Source organism: Leopardus geoffroyi, chromosome B2 (assembly GCF_018350155.1).
Source record: "Leopardus geoffroyi isolate Oge1 chromosome B2, O.geoffroyi_Oge1_pat1.0, whole genome shotgun sequence".
NCBI classification, from domain to species: domain Eukaryota; kingdom Metazoa; phylum Chordata; class Mammalia; order Carnivora; family Felidae; genus Leopardus; species Leopardus geoffroyi.
This window is the reverse complement of record NC_059332.1, coordinates 33668799-33692401: the sequence shown is the minus strand read 5'-3', so window position 1 is coordinate 33692401 and position 23603 is coordinate 33668799. Positions and strand designations below refer to the sequence as shown.

General features: G+C 39.6%; 1 protein-coding gene and 1 non-coding gene across 2 annotated transcripts in view; one reads left to right on the top strand and one right to left on the bottom strand.

Annotated features, from left to right (window-relative positions):
• The window catches only part of UHRF1BP1 (UHRF1 binding protein 1), a 72753-nt gene that overhangs the window by 18523 nt on the left and 30627 nt on the right, over positions 1-23603 (bottom strand). Inside the window, 7 exon segments of the mRNA XM_045497960.1 lie at positions 50-189; positions 578-748; positions 1283-1369; positions 8653-8845; positions 9525-9695; positions 10126-10266; positions 10583-10772. Of these exon segments, the coding sequence (XP_045353916.1) occupies positions 50-189; positions 578-748; positions 1283-1369; positions 8653-8845; positions 9525-9695; positions 10126-10266; positions 10583-10772 (1093 nt within the window).
• Positions 20866-20998, top strand: LOC123610055. Its single transcript, XR_006718081.1, has one exon. It is a non-coding gene; the product is annotated as a small nucleolar RNA SNORA70 (small nucleolar RNA).

Sequence of the window (23603 nt, the reverse complement as noted above, 5' to 3'; positions counted from 1 at the left end):
CTGCTCGACCCCTTTCCAACCATGCCTCCCTGTGTCCTGGGCTTCTCACCTGGTGAATGTCCAAGTCATCCACCCGTATTACCATGCAGCTAGAACGTAAGCGATTCCATGCTGGAGGCCGAAAAGCAGCTTGTCGGCCCTGAGAGGGGCTTCTCTCAAGGGAGTTCTTTTGAGGACTGGAGAGAGAATCTAAGTAAAAACAAGAAGGTAGGAAAGATAATCGGGTACATTCAACTCTCATTATTAATAGAATTAAAAGTAAAAATCCTAAGATCGTTAAGGCTATAGGTAGGAAAGAGAGCTTAACACTGCCTAGCGCCTAGAAGGAACTCAAAATTCATACTCTCCTTAAGACCAACGCAACAGCCTACTGAATAAAGGAGGTAACAGCCTCTCTTCTACACTGCAGCTATTCCTGAAGACAACTAGGACTCTGTAAAGAAAAAAAGTCACTGATATCTCTCCATGGGATGAGGTTGGGATAATTAGCTAGTCCAGTGCTTTATCTTCACTGGATATTCAAAGGTAACTAGCAAGAGGCTAAGCAATGGGAGTCCTCCAGCTCTTTGTAACCTACCTGCTTTCCTCCGGAAGGGAGAGTCCAGCCCCAGGTGCCAGGGAGGTTTGAGACCCGTCTCCTCATGCCACTTCTCCATTTTACTCTGAAATTCCATCACCAGCTTCTGGGCCCACTGGCCTCGGGTCTCCATGGCCTCACAGTGCCGTACCCAATGTTTGCAGCTGTCACCTATGCAACAAAGAAGCAAGAAGATTTTAGTCCAAGACCACGATCCAACATCCCAATTTTTCCCTTCCATTGGTATAGTCATAGTTCAGAATCTGATCCTGTATCCCAATGCAGATTTCTATGGGATAAGTAAAAATCATCTAGTGAGAACAACTCAAGTTCTTCTGGATTCCATATGTGATTTTTCCCTAAGGTTCCCTAAAGACCAGCTGCTGACTGTCACCATCTTTGACCATGGACTATTAGAGAGGCTCTAAAACTACTGGAAGTAGGGGCAGAACATAGAGTCAAAAGCAAAATCTCAAGCACTGCCTCTCCTCCTACTCCTTCTTTATCACTCATAAAGAATCATTAATAGCAGACCCTGCAAGTTTCCAGAAGATGTCTTCTTCAAGAGGGCTATTCCCAACACCTCTCTGAGCTGAAATTCCTGGCACCCGCCTGCTGGGCAGTCAGGGATGAATCCAGGAATCTGTCCTCAGTACATGTGTAGCTGGGCAGCACCAGGACTGCTGCCATGCAGAACTGTCCTACCTGCCCAGTGGAAGGGGTAATAGTCAAAGGCCATCTTGCGGAAGGTAAGCTGCATTGCACCACCCATGAGTCTGTTTGCAGAGACACCTATAAAAGAAAAATAAGGATGAACAGTGGCAGAAGGAGCAAAGAAGCTGAAACACCACTTTAAGTACTTAAAAATGCTCTTGAGGATCGGTTCCAAAGCCTGATTGATACACAAGTGCAATTGAAAGACCATGATGACCGGTGACTTGCAAGGCTGAGGCCCTCCTCTTCTGGTTTATAAAAGTCAATAGACAAGACCCCCAAAATGTATATTACATTATTTCTGTAAATGGCTGCCAGATTTCCAGAAAGGAAAAGACATTTCAAAACTCAGGATTCACGAATTACAGTCCTAGGTCTTCCACAGATATACTCTAAAACCCTTACCCCAAGGGTAAGATTGGTTCCCCCAAACCTAGCAATGCCAGGATTGTTCTGCCTCAGCACAATACCTGGAGAGGCATAAGCCAAACTCCCCCCAAAACAGAACCCCCATTGTTTCCTTTCACATCCTGGCTTCAGAGCTAATTAAGCAATCACGTACATACAAAGTACCTGAAGCAGGCTCCAGGCTCCAAGCTGTCACTGAACACTAAAACACTGCAGTAACAAGGACATTATAAAATATGCATAGAAGATATTGTAGGTACATTGGAATTTTTAGCATTAAGTCAAATGATGTATTATGTTTACCTTGAATTTACATTTAATTCTTACTAAATGAATCAACTTTCCCTATTTCTACCTTATCTCTCCAACTATAAGAACTGTTAGCAAAGTAGTTAGAGTAGGAACTATTTCTCCTACATATCATATTATCTGACCTACCTTTCTATGTTCTACACTTCTATCCTATCTCTTATTAGGGTGAAGGGAAATACCATGGAATCCTCTAGGTGTAAGCTGATACACCTACAACCAGGAAGGTCATTTCCACCCAATCTAGATTTTACCACCCCAAGTTCTGGACTAATCACCATCCTACACTCGTGTTCCTGTTTCTCAACCTTTTTGTTTATTATTACTATCTCTAAGCCCATTTAGACATTTTTTCCCTAATTGCCCCCTTCTCCATAAAATTTTCATACCACAGGTATACTATGTATGTTTATGTACTGTATGTGTGTTGTGGTTTTTTTAGTGTTTATTTTTGAGAGAGAGAGAGAGAGAGAGAGCACGAGCAGGGAAAGGGAAGAGAGAGGGAAACATAGAATCAGAAGCAGGCTCCAGGCTCTGAGCTATCAGCACAGAGCCCAACACAGGGCTCGAACTCACAAACTGTGAGATCATGACCTGAGCCAAAGTCAGACACTTCACCCACTGAGCCACCCAGGCACCCCTATGTCTGTGCTTTATACATAAAAAGGATAAGCATAAAGTTTACTCCTTTTATTCAGTGCAGGGTTATGAAAGACTAATTCTTTTAAATTAAAATTTAAATTTAAAAACTTAAAGCTATTAATTTTTAACAACTTTATAACTATATTTCCTGGAGGTTAAGCATCTGACTTTGGTTCAGTCATGATCTCACAGTTCGTGAGTTCAAGTTCCACATCAGGCTCCCCGCTGGCAGTGCAGAGCCTGCTTGGGATTCTCTCTCTCTCTCATCTCTTCTGCCCCTTCCCAGGTTGCATGTGCTCACTCTCTCTCAGATGAATAAACTTAGAAATAAATAAATAAGTAAGTAAATAAATAAATAAATAAATAACTATATTTCCTGCAAACCCTGTAATGAAATGTATTTCTTATATAACTCATAATGTATCAAATTATATATGCAAATTAGCAATTTACAGAAACACATAACAGCAATATAATCAAACTTTTAATTATTCAAAAGTATTTTTAGAAGATGGTGGAACAGCATGGAAGTTTTTTGTGTCTCGCATTCATGACATACAGCTAGAGCAAGACTAAACCATCCTGCACACCTAGAAAACTGATTTGAGATTTAACACAACAATCTGCACAACCTGAACCACAGAATTCAGCAGCAGGTCCATCTATTCAATTTTCTTTTTTTTTCACTTCTTTTCTTTTTCTTGAATACAGAAAAAGTTGTTTTATTTTAAATTTTTATTAAAAATATTTTTCTTTGGGGCGCCTGGGTGGCGCAGTCGGTTAAGCGTCCGACTTCAGCCAGGTCACGATCTCACGGTCCGTGAGTTCGAGCCCCGCGTCAGGCTCTGGGCTGATGGCTCAGAGCCTGGAGCCTGTTTCCGATTCTGTGTCTCCCTCTCTCTCTGCCCCTCCCCCGTTCATGCTCTGTCTCTCTCTGTCCCAAAAATAAATAAACGTTGAAAAAAAAAAAAAAAATATTTTTCTTTAATTTTTTTTTACTGTATTTTTCACTTTTGTGTAAATTTTTTCAAATTCTATTTTACTTCCATCATTTTATTTTAGTCTACTTCAGTGTATTCACTTTTTCAAATTTTCAAATGGTTTCCTTTTTTTTCTCTTTTTTGTTTCTTTTCTTTTTCTTGAATACAGAAAGGGAAAAAATTCATTTTTATTTTTAATTTTTATCAAAAGTATTTTTAGCAAAACAAAGGAAAATTTAAATAAATTTCTTAAAATTAATGTCAGTGAACTTTTTTTTTTTAAAGTAAGCTCAAGGAAGCTTTATGACCAACATGGAGCTTGAACTCAAAACTCTGAGATCAAGAATCATATGTTCTACCTACTGAGCCAGCCAGGCACTCCTTAGCAAATTTAACTTTTAACTTTTGCTTGATACAAGAAGATAACTTTTAGCTTAACTAGCTGCTAGGTATTCATTCAGACTGAGTCAATATTTTTTCTTTTCAGCACTTAATTCATGATTTGCTGAATAACCTGCAGAATTAAATAATAAAATATAGGGGTGTATGGGTGGCTCAGTCAGTTGATTTCGGCTCAGGTCATGCATGATCTCACAGTTCGTGGGTTTGAGTCCCGCATCAGGCTCTGTGCTGACAGCATGGTGCCTACTTGGGATTCTCTCTCTCCTTCTCTCTGTCCCTCCCTGCTTGCTCTCTATCTCTCTCTCTCCTCAAAAATAAATAAATATAAGGGGCACCTGGGTGGCTCAGTCGGTTAAGCGGCTGACTTCAGCTCAGGTCATGATCTCGCGGTCCCTGAGTTCGAGCCCAGCGCCGGGCTCTGTGCTGACAGCTCAGAGCCTGGAGCCTGTTTCGGATTCTGTGTTTCCCTCTCTCTGACCCTCCCCTGTTCATGCTCTGTCTCTCTCTGTCTCAAAAATAAATAAACGTTAAATAAATAAATAAATAAATAAATAAATATTTAAAATAATAATAATTTTAAAATATAGACTTTTTATTTAATTCCTTTTTTAACGTTTTTGTGTTAATTTTTGAGAGAAAGAAAGAGACAGAGAGCGAGTGGGGGAGGGGCAGAAAGAGAGGGAGACACAGAATCTGAAGCAGGCTCCAGGCTCCAAGCCATCAGCACAGAGCCCCATGCAGGACTCAAACCCATGAACTGCGAGATCATGACCTGAGCTGAAGTCGGTCACTTAACCGACTAAGCCACCCAGGCGCCCCTATTTAATTCTTAAAGTTCAAACCACAAAAGCACTAAGGCTCAAACAGAAACAACACTGACAAGTCAGCCAACCGGCATGTGGGGGCCACCTCTTACCATATGACTTTGAGATTAAGCAATCAGTTGGGAGAAAGACCTCTAATCACAGCCATCTATTCACCATAGTTTTTAGCAGTGATCTTCCATATTTTGTGTATCTTCCATGAACTCAGTGTCAGTGCTCCTCATGTGATATCCAAGAAAACCCAAAGAAAGAAATTAAATACCAAGGACTAAAGTTTTGTCATGTAGGGATTAAGCTTTAGAAGGGTACAAACCAGTGTTATAGCTAAAATTTTTTTTTCACCCCCACACTTCACCAAGGAACCAATTTTTAATGTCTAGAATAGGCAAAAATCAAGACAGAAAGTACATCAGTGGTTGCTTAGAGTTGCAAAATGGGAAGAGACAGCTAATGGGTACATGATTTCTTTCAGGGAGGACAAAAATGTTCTACAATTAGACTGTAGTGATGATGATTATACAACCCTATAAATATACTAAAACCCCCTAAGTTGTATATTCTAAATGGGCAAATTGTATGGTATGTGAATTAGATCTCAATAAAGCTGCTTAAAAGGAAAGAGTCAATTTTCATCTGCTGCTGGGTGATACCACCCCTGTTAAAAATGCATGCCCAAGGCACTGGAGGGAGAGGGTTTCATGGCAATGCTCCCTCCAATGGAGTTATTCAGACCTAAAAGAACAATAAACTACATAGACTGAGCATATTAAAATAGGGTCTAGAATTGAAATCAAAATCAAATATAATTAGCAGTCACCAACATATTTAATTATAAATACATAATCAGATATGGGACATAAATGGTAAATAGTGTCCATAAATGACTCAAGTTCTCCAATGAGCTGTGGGATGAGGAAAGCTTGGCCTTAAGAGAGATAAAGAAAGAAAGTTTTTGGCTCACAGGCCTCATCCAGACGAAAAAGAGTTAAAAAGAAGCAAGTAAGGAGTACCTAGGTGGCTCAGTCAACTGAGCTTCCTGTTTCAGCTCAGGTCATAATCTCATGGCTCATGAGTTCAAGCCCCACACTGGGCTCACTGCTGCCAGCCTGTCAGCGCAGAGCCCACTTCAGATCCTCTGTTCCCCCCTCTCTACCCCTCCCCTGCTTGTGCTCTCCCCAAAATAAAAATAAAATAAAATAAAATAAAATAAAATAAAATAAAATAAAAAGCGGTGACACTCTTTTCTCCATCAACCACTAACCTCTTCTCTGAATTTTTTTTAATGTTTATTTATTTTGAGAGAGAGAGAGAGAGAGACAGAGAGAGAGAGAGAGAGAGAGAGACAGAGTGGAGTGGGGGAGGGGCAGAGAGAGAGGGAGACACAGAATCTGAAGCAGGCTTCAGGCTCTGAGCTGTCAGCACAGAGCCTGATGTGGGGCTCAAACCCATGAACTGTGAGATCATGACCTGAGCTGAAGTTGGACTCTCAACCAACTGAGCCACTAAGGTGCCCTGCTTTTCTGAATTTTAAGAGATAGTGCTGCCCCACCTCAAGCCAAGGTGTCCCCAAGGACCCACCCAGTTTCCAATAATTTCACCTCTAATGCCACGGAATAGGTAAGTGTGTTACTCAAGGGCCCAACATCCCAGGCTATCATGTCCCTTAATGAGAAAAGAAGGTAGATGTAGCAAGGAGCCTCTAGAGCAGCACTGTCCAAAAGAATTTTCTGTGATGATGAATATCTTCTATGGTCTATAGATTACACTGAGTACTTAAAATGTGGGTGGTGCAAATTAGGGGCTGATTTTTTCATTTTATTTTATTTTAATTTTAACAGACACACGTGGCTATTGACTACCATACTAGACAGAGAGTTTGAAAACAATGCTATCCAACAGAAATATAACATGAGCCATAAAAATAATTTTAAATTTTCTAGTAGCCACATGGAAAACAGTTTTTTAAAAAGGTGAAATTAATTTTAACAATACATACAACTTAAACCAATATAATCAATATATTATCATCTCAACATATAACCAATATGAAAATAATTATCAAGGTATTCTATACTCTTTTATTCTACTACATCTTCAAAATCCCACGTGGAAATTACACTTGCAACCAATCTCAATTTGGATCAGCCAACAGTAGTCATATGTGGCTGCATATTAGACAGAACAATTCCAGAGAACTTTAGAATGCTTTCTGTGCCACCTAGTTCTCCCTTCCCTTTTCTCCCCAGATCCCAGGAGAAGAGTCAAATTCACAAGAACTGTTCCTTATTCCTTTACAGAGTCATACATCACACCTAGGTATGGCAGGTTGGAAGTTTTCTCCCTATCTAAAACTATCTCATACAAAAAGTTCTTAAATTCCAGCAAATATATTAATTTAGCTAGCTAAATAAATAAATAAATAGATAGATAGATAGATAAATAAACAAACAAACAAATAGGGACTGCAAGGGAGGGTAGTCATTTACATTTTAGTGTGGGTTATGGGACCTTGTCACATGAAGACGACAGTGCTAAATACTCCTCATCAAGCAAAAGGGTTAAATTCTCAATAATACACTCTTAATAAAGACCTATGAAAAGATCCAAGACGAAACAAGAGGAAAAAACCCAAAGCCTTTATAGTAACACTTGGAAGAAACAACCAAACAAAACAATAATCGTTTTAGCAAAGAACTTCCAAAATAAGTGGGTGGCTAACCAGTGAGCAATTTATTTCTTATGGTCGCAAAAGCAATCTTTATGTTGTCACTGCTCCTCTCAGCTCTCTCAGAGTGGGAGTAGACAGGGACTGAAGTCACTTCAACACCACAGAACAGCAAAGCAAGAAAGATAATGCTGCTTGGTGCCCCAGGAAGAAAAGGTAAGTTCCCCCAAGGAAACTGAGTCTAGGGGTCATTAAAGAGGCAGACATTAACCTTCAGAAAGGATACAGCAGCACAAGAAAAATCTACCATATGAGAGCATCTAAAGCCAAGAGCTGGTGCAAAGGGGAGTATAAAGGAAATACAGACACAGTATTAAAGGAAGAGGTAGCAAAGGAATAATAATACTGAGCATGTGCCTATAATTAAGGTCTTCCAATTCAGTATATTATTTCATTTGAGCCTGACAACAACCAATGAGGCAAACGAGTAAGATATGATTTAACTCAAGTTCACAAATGATGAAACTCAAAGAGGTTAAGCAAGAGGCTAAGTGATTTCCCCAAGACTCATGAAGACAAAATGAGTCAATTCCTTTTTCATTTTGAATAAAACATATATGTGTATGTAATACCAATGGCCTTAATGAATGTAAAAGCATGACAAGAATACAACATAACCTCTCTGCTTGGGAAGAGGGCATTTACACATAAAAGTTATTTAAATTGACTCAAAAATCTGAAAATTCTGGGGTTTCCTATACTTGAATTTTCTTTCCTAATAGCTTCTATCAGTGGTCAGCATTGGCCAAGGTACACTGGGGAGAAAAGAAAGTATACAATGCTTGAGCTCTACCCTTGAAGATTCTGACTTAGGGAGGTCTAGGAATAGCATGGCACCTGTATTTTATTAAGTATTGCAGGTGGTCCTGCTGCCTTAAGGCTAAAGAGTACTACCTCACACCAACAAAAACAGAGATGCCACAGAGGCTGAGGCTCAAGGAATGCCCTGATTAAGGGAAGCCAACCAAAGTACTCCATGGCATCTTGAAAAGAGCCTTCCATCCCGAAGCTTTGTCCAGAGCTGAAGGCAGTGATGGACCACCCAGCCCAGGCTCAGGCCAAACAGGGTACCTGGCTCTCGAGACTGGCTATCGTCACAAATGTGCAGGTCCAGGCGGGAGATGAGCAGATGGTAGGAGGACTCTTTCACATCAAATTTCTCAAAGTATTGGCTGAGGCGGCTGCTGCTGCTGTTGCTGCTGCCTTGGCTGGCACCAAACGCCTGGGCCCAGGACTGCTGGGCACTGGGAGCAGGTGGAGTGATCTATATGTGACAGAGAGAAAAATAAGAAGTCCAAACCCAGGCAGACTCCTCACAGGCTTTCTTAAGCTTTATTTCAGTCTGAAGAAAACCACATTTTAGCAAGATGACTCTTCCCTTTCATAAGTGTTCACCTGGTAGCTCACGTAGGTCTGCCCCACCTAAATAACCCAAACTGCAAAAAGCCTAATTATAATTAGTGTAGTAATTGTCAGAGTTCTGTTCTGAGTTTGAACTCCCCCCCAAGCTTTGACCCCCCCCAGGACTTAGCTCACTGATGCCAAAACACCTCCTACAGGAAGTCTTTCTTAAATGACCCCTTTCAGTCTGTGTAGTTAGATGCCTCATCTTTGTGCTCTCATGGCACAGTGTCTACCTTTATACACATCATGTTGTAATAGCTTGTTGACAGTAAGTATTTTAAGACAGTGAAAGCTCCAAGGACAAAAACAAGAAGTTTATTATACTCTCCCTTTCCAGTGGCCAGCACTATGTAATAAGCTAACACACTGGAGGCACCCAATGAACAGAATAAATAAATAAATCAGACACACAAACAAAACCTATGCATATCTAGAAGTAAATGAAAAATGCTCCAAATAAGCCTAATAAAGTCTAGACTCTACCTATGTTGATATGAATTAGGTCTGGCCTACCATCTCCCTAGCCCCACGCCTCTAACCTGTACAGGTTCAGGGGCCAGGCTCTTCCTCTGCTGGGCTGACTTCTCCATGGCCTCACTGAGCGACTCCGCATACTTCATCATAGCCTTGAGCTGTGAGTCAGTCAGCACCCAGAGCAGATCATCCAACAGGAACATCAGCTTGGAGGCTACCACATTGCAATCTTTGGTCTGAAGGAGCCACACAGAACATGAAGTTCAACATCTTGTATTATTCCAACTCAAAGTGACTCTTGCCCAGTTAACTTCAGAAATGGCTTTTAATCCCCAGAACATGAAAGGAAAGCAACAACCACTGTGGAGAGTCCATTTCTTACAAAGCTACTAATGTTTTCTGCAATTAACAAGAAGCAGGAAAAGTGAACTGCTAGGTGCCTAGGTCCATGTCCCTGTATATGGGTAAAAACTGTGGTTTCCAAAATACAGATGACAAGGAGGTGGAAATGTTCACAGAAATGTTCTGTGCAACACTAAATTACAGGCCTGTCCTTTTCAATTGTCATTCTTAGAGCCAGTAACATTCCAAGAGAGAATACCAACTCCCAGGATGTGTAAGAGAATAAAAGATAGAAGTTTTCATGAGGGCAGAAAATATACTCACTCTTCTTTTGAGGGCTATTTGGATCCTGCCTTGGTTGGTAATAAGCCTCAATGGAGTGGTGACTGGATCCTGATCACCATTGTCGGTAGCATCTGCCTCAATTCGAAGTGTTTGCCAAGTTATTTCCTTAAATGTTAAAACCTGGAAGGAGAGAGAGTAAACTCCCTTAATTCTGTGGATGAAATTAAGCAAGAGGCAGGAAGTCCAAGGGGGAAAAGACTGGCAAAGCAGAAACCCCCACCATTCTCGGTTGGGATCCCACCAATAGAATGCAGCAGAACAGAGATCCCTAAGTGAGGAAAGGATGCAGCAGTAACACTGGACAGAAGGGCTTCTTGGGTTCACAGGAATAAGGGCAATATCTGAGGAAATCCCCAAAGCAGGAACAGTATCCTTTAAAAAGAAGTCCTATTCTGGATCTCCCCATTCTCTTCTCTTGCAGTACTAGGGTTGTCACCTCTCCTCGGCGGGGGTCAGTGATGCGGGTGAGGCGGAGGTCACTCTGCTGCCAGTTGGGGTTGACACTGTAGCCCTGGAGCTGCCACAATTCAAAAGAAGCGTGGAAGGCCTTGGAGTGAATCTTGATGGTGATGGAATTGACGATGATGAACATTCCCTCCACCACCTTCTCGGCAAAGCCATACTCACTACAACAAATGAGGCAGACCAATGTTCAGAATCATGTGAGAGTCTGTGCACACTCTGTGCTGGAAGACATCAGACAAGATTATTAACAGTGTCTCTCTTTGGGTGCTAGAACTGTGGATGGTTTCTTTCTTTCTTTCTCTTTTCATATATATATATATATAAATATATATATATATATATATATACACACACACACACACACACACACATATATGTATGTGTATATATATATATATATATATATATATATATATATATATATATACACACACACAAAAATTTGAGAGAGGCAGAGACAGTGTGAGTGGGGGGAGGGGCAGAAAGAGAGGGAAAGAGAGAATCCCAAGCAGGCTGTGTACTGTCAGTGCAGAGCCCGACTCAGGGCTTGAACTCACGAAACTGTGAGATCATGACCTGAGCTGAAACCAAGAGTTGGACACTTAACCGACTGAGCCCCCCAGGTGCCCCTATACTTATAGCTTTTAAATTTTGAAACTTTTATATGATGCAGTACTTTTTTAACGAGATTTTTTGAGGAGTGAAATAAAAGAAAAAGAGTGGACCTGGAAATAAACCCCATTCTGTTAGAAAGAATAAATGTGAAAATATTTTTATAGCCTACAAACTACATGAATTTGAATGCTGTGTGTGAGGGGAGGTATAACTATGGAAAGAAAACACTAGGTTTCTATAAAATATTCAAAGGCCCAGCAGACTCTGCAAAGGTAGTGGAAATGGGAAGAAGTACAATCATATGAACAAGAGGTCAAGAGCAATCCCAACTCTACCCTGCCAAATATAATCCAAAGAGCACAGCTAGATGTACTTCCACAGTGAAATGGCAAAGAGAGGGATGAAGGCAATCTTACAGTCCTTCTGGATGTAGAAAACACACACACTCTTGACATGTAAATGAAATCAGTTTTCATTACAAGAGATAAAAGGAAGGCCTAGAAATTATAAACTTCAAAAATATTTTTTTTCAATTTATATCACAAAGGGCTAACATCTCTAATATATAAAGGGCTTCAAGAAACTGAAAAGAAAAAGGCTGACAGGCCAATAAAAATGGGTCAGAGTATGGACATTTCACAGAGAAATAAGTGCGAATGATATTAAACATTAAACATTATAAGTAATTTTATCATCCTCAATGGGGAAAAACTGAGAGCTTTCCCCCTAAGGTCAGGGACAAGACAGGGATGTCTACTCTCACCACTGTTATTCAACATAGTATTGGAAATCTTAGCTTCTGCAGTCAGACAACACAAAGAAATAAAAGGCATCCAATTCGGCCAGGAGGAAGTCAAACTTTCATTCTTTGCAGATGACATGATACACTATATGGAAAACCCAAAAGAGTCCACCGAAAAACTGCTAGAACTGATTCATGAATTCAGCAAAGTTGCAGGATATAAAATCAACACACAGAAATTGGTTGCATTCCTATTCACCAACAGTGAAGCAACAGAAAGAGAAAGCAAGGAATCGATCCCATTTACAATTGCACCAAAAACCATAAAATACCTAGGAATAAATTTAACCAAAGAGGTGAAAAATCTATACACTGAAAACTATAGAAAGCTGACGAAAGAAACTGAAGAAGACACAAAAAAATGGAAAAAGATTCCATGCTCCTGGATAGGAGGAACAAAATATTGTTAAAATGTTGATACTACCCAAAGCACTCTACATATTTAATGCAATCCCTATTGAAATACCTCCAGCATTCTTCACAGAGCTAGAACAAACAATACTAAAATTTGTATGGAACCAGAAAAGACCCTGAATAGCCAAAGCAATCTTGAAAAAAGAAAACCAAAGCAGGAGGCATCACAATCCCGGACTTCAAGCTATACTACAAAGCTGTAATCATCAAGACAATATGGTACTGGCACAAGAACAGACACTCAGATCAATGGAACAGAATAGAGAACCCAGAAATGGACCCACGAACGTATGGCAACTAATCTTTGACAAAGCAGGAAAGAATATCCAATGGAATAAAGACAGTCTCTTCAGCAAGTGGTGCTGAGAAAACTGGACAGCAACATGCAGAAGAATGAACCTGGAACCACTTTCTTGCACCATACACAAAAATAAACTCAAAATGAATGAAAAACCTAAATGTAAGACAGGAAGCCATCAAAATCCTCCAGGAGAAAGCAGGCAAAAACCTCTGTGATCTTGCCCGCAGCAACTTCTTACTCAACACGTCTCTGGAGGCAAGGGAAACAAAAGCAAAAATGAACTACTGGGACCTCATCAAAATAAAAAGTTTCTGCACAGTGAAGGAAACAATCAGCAAAACTAAAAGGCCACTGACAGAATGGGAGAAGATATTTGCAAACAACATATCAGATAAAGGTTTAGTATCCAAAATCTATAAAGAACTTATCAAACTCAACACCCAAAAAACAAATAGTCCAGTGAAGAAATGGGCAAAAGACATGAATAGACACATCTCCAAAGAAGACATCCAGATGGCCAACCGACACATGAAAAAATGCTCAACATCACTCATCATCAGGGAAATAGAAATCAAGACCACAATGAGATACCACCTTACGCCTATAATAACTTCTAGGCCTTCCTTTTATCTCTTATAATGAAAACTCAAGCAACAACAGATGTTGGTGAGGATGCAGAGAAAGAGCATCTCTTTTGCATTATTGGTGGGAATGCAAGCTGATGCAGCCACTCTGGAAAACAGTATGGAGGGTCCTCAAAAAATTAAAAATAAAAGTACCCTACAACCCATCAATTGCATACTAGGTATTTATCCAAGGGATACAGGTGTGCTGTTTCAAAGGGACATATGCACCCCAATGTTTATAGCAACACTATCAACAATAGCCCAAAGAGCCCAAATGTCCATCAATGGATGAATGGATAAAGACGATGTGGTATACACACACACACACACACACACACACACACACACACACACACACACACAAAATGGAGTATTACTCAGCAATGAAAAAAGAATGAAATCTTGCCATTTGCAACTACGTGGATGGAACTGGAGGGTATTATGCTAAGTGAAATTAGTCAGAAAAAGACAAAAATCATATGACCTCACTCATATGAGGACTTTAAGACACACAACAGATGAACATAAGGCAAGGGAAACAAAAATAATATAAAAACAGGGAGGGGGCCAAAACATAAGAGACTTAAATATGGAGAACAAACAGAGGGCTACTGGAGGGGTTGTGGGAGGGGGGATGGGCTAAATGGGTAAGGGGCACTAAGGAATCTACTCTTGAAATCATTTTGCACTATATGCTAACTAATTTGGATGTGAATTTTTAAAAATAAAAAAAACATTATGAGTAATTCAACCTCATTCATAAATCAAAACTATAATGAGAGACCCTTAATTTATAACAGAGGTGAGAGTGCAGTAGGGAAAAGATGGTCTTTCAATAACAATGCACTGTCAATTTGAAGATATCAACAGAGAAAAAATAATACTGACCCCTATCATACATCAAACAAAAAAAAATAATCAGTTTAAAGGTCAAACAATAAAAGTTTTAGAAGAAAGCAAAGAATATCTTCAAGCCGTAGGACAGGAAAAGAGCCCTTAAAAAGACACAAAAAGGGAAAAATTGATACTGGACTACATTAGAATTAATAATTTCTGTTCAACAAAAAAACAACATTAAGGTTGATATTGTGGGGCACCTGTTGGTTGAGCGTCTGACTCTTGAGTTTGGCTCAGGTCATGATCCCAAGATCATGGGATCGTGCCCCAAACTGGGCTCTGCACTGAGCAGGGAGGCTGCTTAGGATTCTGCCTCCCTCTTTCTGCCCCTCTCCCTGGCTCATGCTCTCTCTCTCTCTCTAAAAAAAAAAAAAAAAAAAAGTGATAGTGATGTTCAGCATCACTCATCATCAGGGAAATGCAAATCAAAAACGACAATGAGATATCACCTCACATCTGTCAGAATGGTTAGTATCAAAATAACAAGAAACAAGGAATTTTGCCAAAGATGTGGAGAAAAGGGAACCTTTGTGCACTGTCGGTGGGAATGGCAATTTGGTGCAGCCCCTGTGGAAAACAGTATGGAGGCTCCTCAAAAAAACTAAAAGTAGAAGTATCAATCTCAAGAAGCAAGAAAAGTCACAAATACACAACCCAACCTTACACCTAAAAGAGCTAGAAAAGGAACAGTAAATAAAGCCTAACATCAGCAGAAGGGAAACAATAAATTATGCAGAAATAAATGATATAGGAACAAGCAAACAACAACAACAAAAATAAACAGAACAGATCAAGAAACTAAGCGCTGGTTCTTTGAAAGAATTAAAATTGATAAACCCCTAGCTAAACTTCTCAAAAAGAAAAGAGAAAGGACACAAATAAATAAAATCACTGATGAGGGAGGAGAGATCAAAACCAACACCACAGAAATATAAACAATTATTAGAGAATATTATGACAAATTATATGCCAACAAACTGGGAAACCTGGAAGAAATGGACAAATTCCTAGAAACTCACACACTACCTGTTTTCTGAAACAGAAAGAAAGAAAATTTGAACAGGCAAAGAAACGGAATCAGTAATCAAAAATACCCCAACAAATGAAAGTCCAGGTCCAGACAGCTTCCCAGGGAATTTCTACCAAACATTTAAAGAAGAGTTAATACCTGTTCTTCTCAAACCATTCCAAAAAATAGAAATAAAAGGAAAACTTTCAAACTCATTCTATGAGGCCAGCATTACCTTTATTTCAAAACCAGACAAAGACCCCACAAAAAGGAGACTTATAGGCCAATATCCCTGCTGAACATGGATGCAAAAATTCTCAACAAGATACTAGCAAATTGAATCTAATAGTACATTAAATAATTATTCACCACAATCAAATGGGATCTATCCCTGGGCTGCAGGGGTGGTACAATATTTGTAGATCAATTGACGTGCTATACCACATTAATAAAAGAAAGGATAAGAACCATACCATCCTCTCAATGGATGCAGAAAAAGCATTTGACAAAATACAGCATCCATTCTTGATAAAAACCCTCAACAAAGTATGAGATGGAACATACCTCAACATTGTAAAGGCCATGTACGAAAGACCCACAGCTAATATCATCCTCAACTGGGAAAAACCGAGAACTTTTCTCCTAAAGTCAGAAACATGACAGGGATGTCCACCCTCACCATAGTTATTTAACATAGTACAAGAGGTCTCAGCCTCAGCAATTAGACAACAAAAAGAAAAAAAAAAAGCATCCAAATCAGCAAAGAAGAAGTAGAACTAATACATGAATTCAGCAAAGTTGCAGGATACAAAATCAACGTACAGAAATCTGGCATTTCTATACACCAATGATGAAGCAGCAGAAAAAGAAATCAAGGAACTGACCCCATTTACAATCGCACCAAAACCCATAAAATAACTAGGAATAAACCTTAAAAAAGAGTTTAAAAGATCTGTACTCTGAAAACTATAAAACATTTATGAAAGAAATTGAAGAGGACACAAAGAAATGGAAAAACATTCCATGCTCATGGATTGGAAGAACACACACTGTTAAAATGTATATACTACCCAAAGCAATATACACATTTGATGCAATCCCTATCAAAATACCTCCAGCATTTTTCACAGAGCTAGAATGAATAATCCTAAAATTTATATGGAATACCACAAAAGACCCCAAATAGCCAAAGCAATCCTAAAAAAGAAAAGCAAAGCTGGAGGGGTGCCTGGGTGGTTCAGCTGGTTAAGCATCCAACTCTTGGTTTCCGCTCAGGTCATGATCTCACGGTTCAGGAGACTGAGCCCCAAGTGCGGCTCCACACTGAGAGAGTACAGAGCCTGCTTGGGATTCTCTCTCTCTCTCCTCTCTCTCTCTCAAAAATAAATACATGAAAAAAAAAAAAAGCAAAGCTCGAAGCATCACAATTCTGGATTTCAAGCTATATTATAAAGGTGTAGTCATCAAGACAGTATGGTACTGGCACAAAAACTGACATATAGATCAATGGAACAGGATAGAAAGCCCAGAAATGGATCCACAACTATATGGTCAACTCATCTTCAACAAAGCAGGAAAGAATACCCAATGGAAAAAAGGCAGTCTCTTCAACAAATGATGTTGGGAAAACTGGACAGCAACATGTAGAAAAATGAACCTGGACCACTGTCTTACACCATACACAAAAATAAATTCAAAACGGATGAAAGACCTAAATGTGAAACAGGAAACCATCAAAATCCTAGAGGAGAAAACAGGCAACAACCTCTTTGATCTCGGCTGGAACAACTTATTAAACACGTCACCGGAGGCAAGGGAAACAAAAGCAAAAATGAACTATTGGGACCTCATCAAGATAAAAAGCTTCGGGGCGCCTGGGTGGCGCAGTCGGTTAAGCGTCCGACTTCAGCCAGGTCACGATCTCGCGGTCCGTGAGTTCGAGCCCCGCGTCAGGCTCTGGGCTGATGGCTCAGAGCCTGGAGCCTGTTTCCGATTCTGTGTCTCCCTCTCTCTCTGCCCCTCCCCCGCTCATGCTCTGTCTCTCTCTGTCCCAAAAATAAAATAAACGTTGAAAAAAAAAAAATTAAAAAAAAAAAAAAAAAAAAGATAAAAAGCTTCTACACAGAGAAGGAAACAATCAGCAAAACTAAAATGCCACCTATGGAATAGGATATTTGCAAATGACATATCTGATAAGGGGTTAGTATCCAAAATCTATAAAGAACTTATCAAACCCAAATAACCTAATCAAGAAATAGGCAGAAGACATGAACAGATATTTTTCCAAAGAAGACATCCAGATGGCTAACAGACACATGGAAAGATACTCAACATCACTCATCATTGGGGAAATACAAATCAAAACCATGATGAGATATCACCTCACACCTGTCAGAATGGCTAAAATTAACACAAGAAACAACACGTGTTGGTGAGCGTGCAGGGAAAGGGGAACCCTCTTGCACTGTTGGTGGGAATGCAAACTGGTGCAGCTACTCCGGAAAAGAGTATGGAGGTTCCTCAAAAAGTTAAAAATAGAACAACCCTATGACACAGCAATTGCACTACCAGGTATTTACCTAAAAGATACAAAAATTCAGATTTGAAGGAGTACATGCACCCCGATGTTTATAGCAGCATTATCAACAATAGCCAAACTATGGTGAGAGACCAAATGTCCACTGACTGATGAATGGATAAGGAAGATGTGGTATGTATGTATGTGTGTATATATGTGGTATGTACACACACACACACACAGGAATATTAGCCATCAAAAAGAGTGAAATCTTACCATTTGCAACAACATGGATGGAGCTATAATGTATTATGCTAAGCGAAATAATCAGAGAAAGACAAATACTGTATGATTTCATTCATATGTGGAATTTAAAAAACAAAACATATGAAAATATGGGAGAGGGAAAGAAGAGAGAGGGAAACAAACTATAAGAGACTCTTTTTTTTTTTTTTTTTTTTTTTTTTGAGAGAGAGACAGAGCATGAGTGAGGGAGGGGAAGAGAGAGAGAGGGAGGCAGAATCTGAAGCAGGCTTCAGGCTCCGCACTGTCAGCATAGAGTCTGATGCTGATGCGGGACTTGAACTCACGCTGATGCAGTGCTCAAACTCACGAGCCGTGAGATCATGACTTGAGCCGAAGTCGGACGCTTAACCAACTGAGCCACCCAGGTGCCCTATAAGAGACTCTTAAGGATAGAGAACAAACTGAGGGTTGATGTAGGGAGGTGGGTGGGGGATGGGCCAGATGGGTGATGGGTATTAAGGAGGGCACTTGTTATGATGAGCACTGGGTGTTGTATGTAAGTGATGAATTACTGAATTCTACTTCTGAATCCAATGTTGTGCTAGAATATTAACTAACTAGAATTTAAATAAAAATTTGAAAAGGAAAAAATAAAAATAGAAATAGGAGTATCATACAATCCAGTAATTCTACTTCTGGATATTTACCTGAGGAAAATTAAAACATTAATTCAAGAAAATATCTGTACCCCTATGTTTATTTCAGCATTATTTACAATAGCCAAGATACAGAAGCAACCCAATTGTCCATCAATAGGTAAATGGATAAAGAATATGTGATATATAATATATATGTATATATATACATATATATGTACAAATGCACACACAGTGAAATATTACTTAGCCATGAAAAAGAATCAAATCTTGCCATCTATGACAACATGAATGAACCTAGAAGGTATTATGCTAAGTAAAACAAGTCAAAGTAAAACAAGTCAGACAAAGAAAAATATCATGACTTCACTTACTACGTGGAATCTAAAAAACAAACAAAAGAACAAACAAAACAAACTCATAAATACAGAGAACAAACTGGTGGTAGCCAGAGAGGAGGGGTTGGAGGAGTGGGCAAACAGGTGAGGGGATTAAGAGGTACATACCTCAAGTAATAAAATAGTCACTAGGATGAAAAATACAGCACAGGGAATATAGTCAATAACATTGTAATAATATTATGGTCAAATGTATGGTCAAATGGTAACTACGTTTATCATGGTGAGCACTGTATAATGTACAGAACTGTCAAATCACTATGTTGTACACCTGAAACCAATATAACATTGTATATCAACTATACTTCAATTAAAAAGGGGGGCGCCTGGGTGGCGCAGTCGGTTAAGCGTCCGACTTCAGCCAGGTCACGATCTCGCGGTCCGTGAGTTCGAGCCCCGCGTCGGGCTCTGGGCTGATGGCTCAGAGCCTGGAGCCTGTTTCCAATTCTATGTCTCCCTCTCTCTCTGCCCCTCCCCCGTTCATGCTCTGTCTCTCTCTGTCCCAAAAATAAATAAACGTTGAAAAAAAAAATAAATAAAATAAAAATAAAAATAAAAATAAAAATAAAATAAAATAAAATAAAATAAAATAAAATAAAATAAATAAATAAATAAAAAGGAAAAAAGGAAGAGACCAGGGATAAGCAGGTACAGAGTAAAGGCCATGTGAGGAAACGGTGACAAGTCAGGAGTCTGCAAGCCAAGGAGAGAGGCCTCAGGACCTGCTGATACCTTGATAATGGACTTAAAACCTCCAGAACTGTGAGAAAATAAATTTCAACTATTTAGGCACCCAGTCTGTGGTATTACGTTATGGCAGTCATAGCAAACCAATACAAATGGATACGGAGTTCCAGTTTTGCAAGATGAAAAAGTTATAGAGATTTGTTGTAGGATGCAAATATAGTTAACAGTACTGAACTGCACACTTAAAAATGGTTAAGATGGTGTGGCGCCTGGGTGCCTCAGTCGGTTAAGCGTCCAACTCTTTTTTTTTAAACTTTTATTTTTTTTTTTTCAACGTTTATTTATTTTTGGGACAGAGAGAGACAGAGCATGAACGGGGGAGGGGCAGAGAGAGAGGGAGACACAGAATCGGAAACAGGCTCCAGGCTCTGAGCCATCAGCCCAGAGCCTGACGCGGGGCTCGAACTCACGGACCGCGAGATCGTGACCTGGCTGAAGTCGGACGCTTAACCGACTGCGCCACCCAGGCGCCCCAAGCGTCCAACTCTTGACTTGAGCTCAGGTCATGATCTCGTGGTTCATGAATTCAAGCCCTACATCAGGCTCTGCGCTGGCAGCATGGAGCCTACCTGCAATTCTCTCTCTCTCTCTCTCTCTCTCTCTCTCTCTCTCTCTTTCTGCCCCTCCCCTGTTCACCTTCTCTACCTCTCTCCCTCTCTCAAAATAAATAAATAAAAATGGTTAAGGAGCACCTGGATGGCTCAGTCGGTTAAGCATCCGACTGGCTCAGGTCATGATCTCACAGTTAGTGAGTTTGAGCCCCACGTCAGGCTCTGTGCTGACAGCTCAGAGCCTAGAGCCTGCTTTGGATTCTGTGTCTCCCACTCTCTCTGCCCCTCCCCTGGTAACATTCTTTCTCTCTCTCTCAAAAATAAACATTAAAAAAAATTTTTAATGGTTTAAGATAGTAAATTTTATATTATGTGTTCCTTAACACAATTTAAAAAACTGTTTAAAAGACATGAAATGCAGAGAAGGCAATTTACAATAATTATAATAAAGCAATGTAAAAGGGACAGCAGTATCTGCAGCCAATTAAGCCGACTATACTCTTTCCCCATGGGGCCCAGTGTGTAATGGCTGCAAACAGCAGCCTCCTTGGTAGTGTATGCAGCTTGTTGATTGTACGGGTTGCCCTAAGGGACATTGGAGACAGTTTTTTCTGGTGGACATTGAGGTTTGGCCTCATGCTTTCTCCAATCTAGGCTCCAGACAGGTATGCAGGGTGCCTTTGGAAAGCCCCAGGGCACAGTGGCCAGGGTCCACATTGGCCAAGTCATCATATCCGTCCGTACCACGTTGCAGAACAAGGAGCATGTGACTGAAGCCCTACGTAGGGCCAAGTTCAAGTTCCCTGGCCACCAGAAGGTCCACATTTCCAACAAGTGGGGCTTTACTAAGTTTAATGTGGACGAATTTGAAGACATGGTGGCTGAAAAGCGACCCATCCCAGATGGCTCTGGGGTCAAATACATCCCTAATCATGGCCCCTTGGACAAAGGGTGGGCTCTGCACTCATGAGAACCTCAGCACCGCCCTTCCCATTCATGCCCACCAATAAATCCTGCTTCCTGTCTAAAAAAAAGTGACAGCAGTAAAGTATGGTGGCAAATGTTAACTAGACTTATTGTGATCATTTTGCAATATATACAAGTATCAAATCATTTTGTTGTACACCTAAAACTAATAAAATATTATGTCAGTTATGCCTCAATAAAAAAAAAAAAAAAGAGAAGACTAAAAAAAGAGTCATCGTGAACCCACAGAGTAGAAGATACTTGTAATACATGTATGTAACCAAGGACCTGTTTTTAGGATAAAGAACTTCTACAAATTAATAAGAAAAAGACAAAGAACCTAACAGATAACTAGGAAAAATACTTGTATCAATATTTTATTAATCAAGATATTCAAAATTCCAATAAACCAACCATGAAGAAAATGCAAATTAAAATCATAATGTGATACAATTACACACCTATCAGATGGCTAAAATTAAAAGATAAAAAATACTAAGTGCTAGCAACTGGAACTCTTATGCACTGCTAGTAGGAAAAGTGGTACAAGCACTTTGGAAAACTGTCTAGCAGTATCTACTAAAGCAGAACACACACACGCACAGCCTATGACCCTGCGGCTCTACTGCTGGACATATATAAAACAGAAATGTATCCACCAAGAGATATGTACCAGAATACTCACAGGAGCACTATGCCTTTTTCTTACATATGTTTAATTTTCATACAGAAAAATTCATTCTTTGTGGTGCCCAGCTCTAGGGTTTTCACAAATGCATACAGACCACCACAGTCATGATGGGAGATAGTTCCACATGGCAACAGTACACTTAATAGCCAGAAACTACAAACAAACCAAATGTCCATTTACAACAGCACTGGACAGACTGTGGCATGAATTGGAATAATGTAAGTAATGAGGATGGATGAACTACAAATATGTGTAATGATATGGATGGCTCTCACAAACACCATGTTGAGCTGAAGAAGCTAGACACAAATGATGACATACTATACGGTTACATTTACATAACTTTAAAACTAGGGAAACTAATGTATGGTGTTACAAATCACAATGAAAGTGATCCTTGGGGTGGATATAACTAGAAAGGCCACAGGAGACTTCTAGGATTCTGGAAGTTAGTAGTCTGTATCTTGATGTGTTAACTTTGTAAAGAATCACTCAACTATTATATACACATGATTTGTGTTCTTCAATATGGTACACTTCAATATAATTTACCAAAAAACTACACTGAAACACCATGTGTCATCTATTAGATTAGGCAAAAATCCTAAAGCCTGACAATATTCTCTATTGACAAGTCTCTGGAAAAACAAGAACTAGTACACAATGCTGATGGGAACATAAAATTATATCCTTATAGAAGGTAATTCAGCAATTACTATTAAAATTATACATACATTTTCCCTTTAACCCACGAGTCCCACTTCTAGGAATCTATCCCAAAATATGCAGGCAAAAAAGGGAGAAACACCCCAAATGTCCCTCAACTGATGAATGGATAAATAAAATGTGGTATATCTATCCATACAATAAAATATTATTTGCCCACAAGAAGGAATAAAGTAGTGATAGTGCTAAAATACATCTAAACCTTGAAAATATTATGCTAAGTGAAAGAAGCCAGCTATAAGAGACTACAGAGTAAATGATTCCATTTATAGGATGATCAGAATGATGATCAAAATAGATACAGAAAGTAGATTAATGGTCACCTAGGACTAAGGCAAGGGACAATGAGGAGTGACTGCTAATAGGTAGTATGGGGTTTGTTTGGGTGATTAAAATGTTCTAAAATTGATTGTGGTTATAGCTGTACAACCTGGTGTAAATTCTAAAAACAATTGAACTATACACTACAAATGGATGAATTCTATGGTATGTAAGTTATATTTCAATAAAATGGTTTTTAAAATATGTTGGAAGGGGCACCTGGGTGGCTCAGTCAGTTAAGCTTCCGGCTCTTGGTTTAGGCTCAGGTCATGATCTCATGGTTTGTGGGTTTGAGCCCCGCGTTGGACTCCACACTGCCAGCATGGCGCTTGCCTGCAATTCTTTCTTCCTCTGTCTCTCTGCCCCTCCCCAGCTTGCTCTCTCTCTCTCTCTCTCTCTCTCTCTCTCTCTCAAAATAAGTAAATAAATTAAAAAAAAATAGAGTTAAAATATGCTGGAAAAATACTAAGTGACTCATGAACAAGGTCATTTATTGCTGCACTATTTG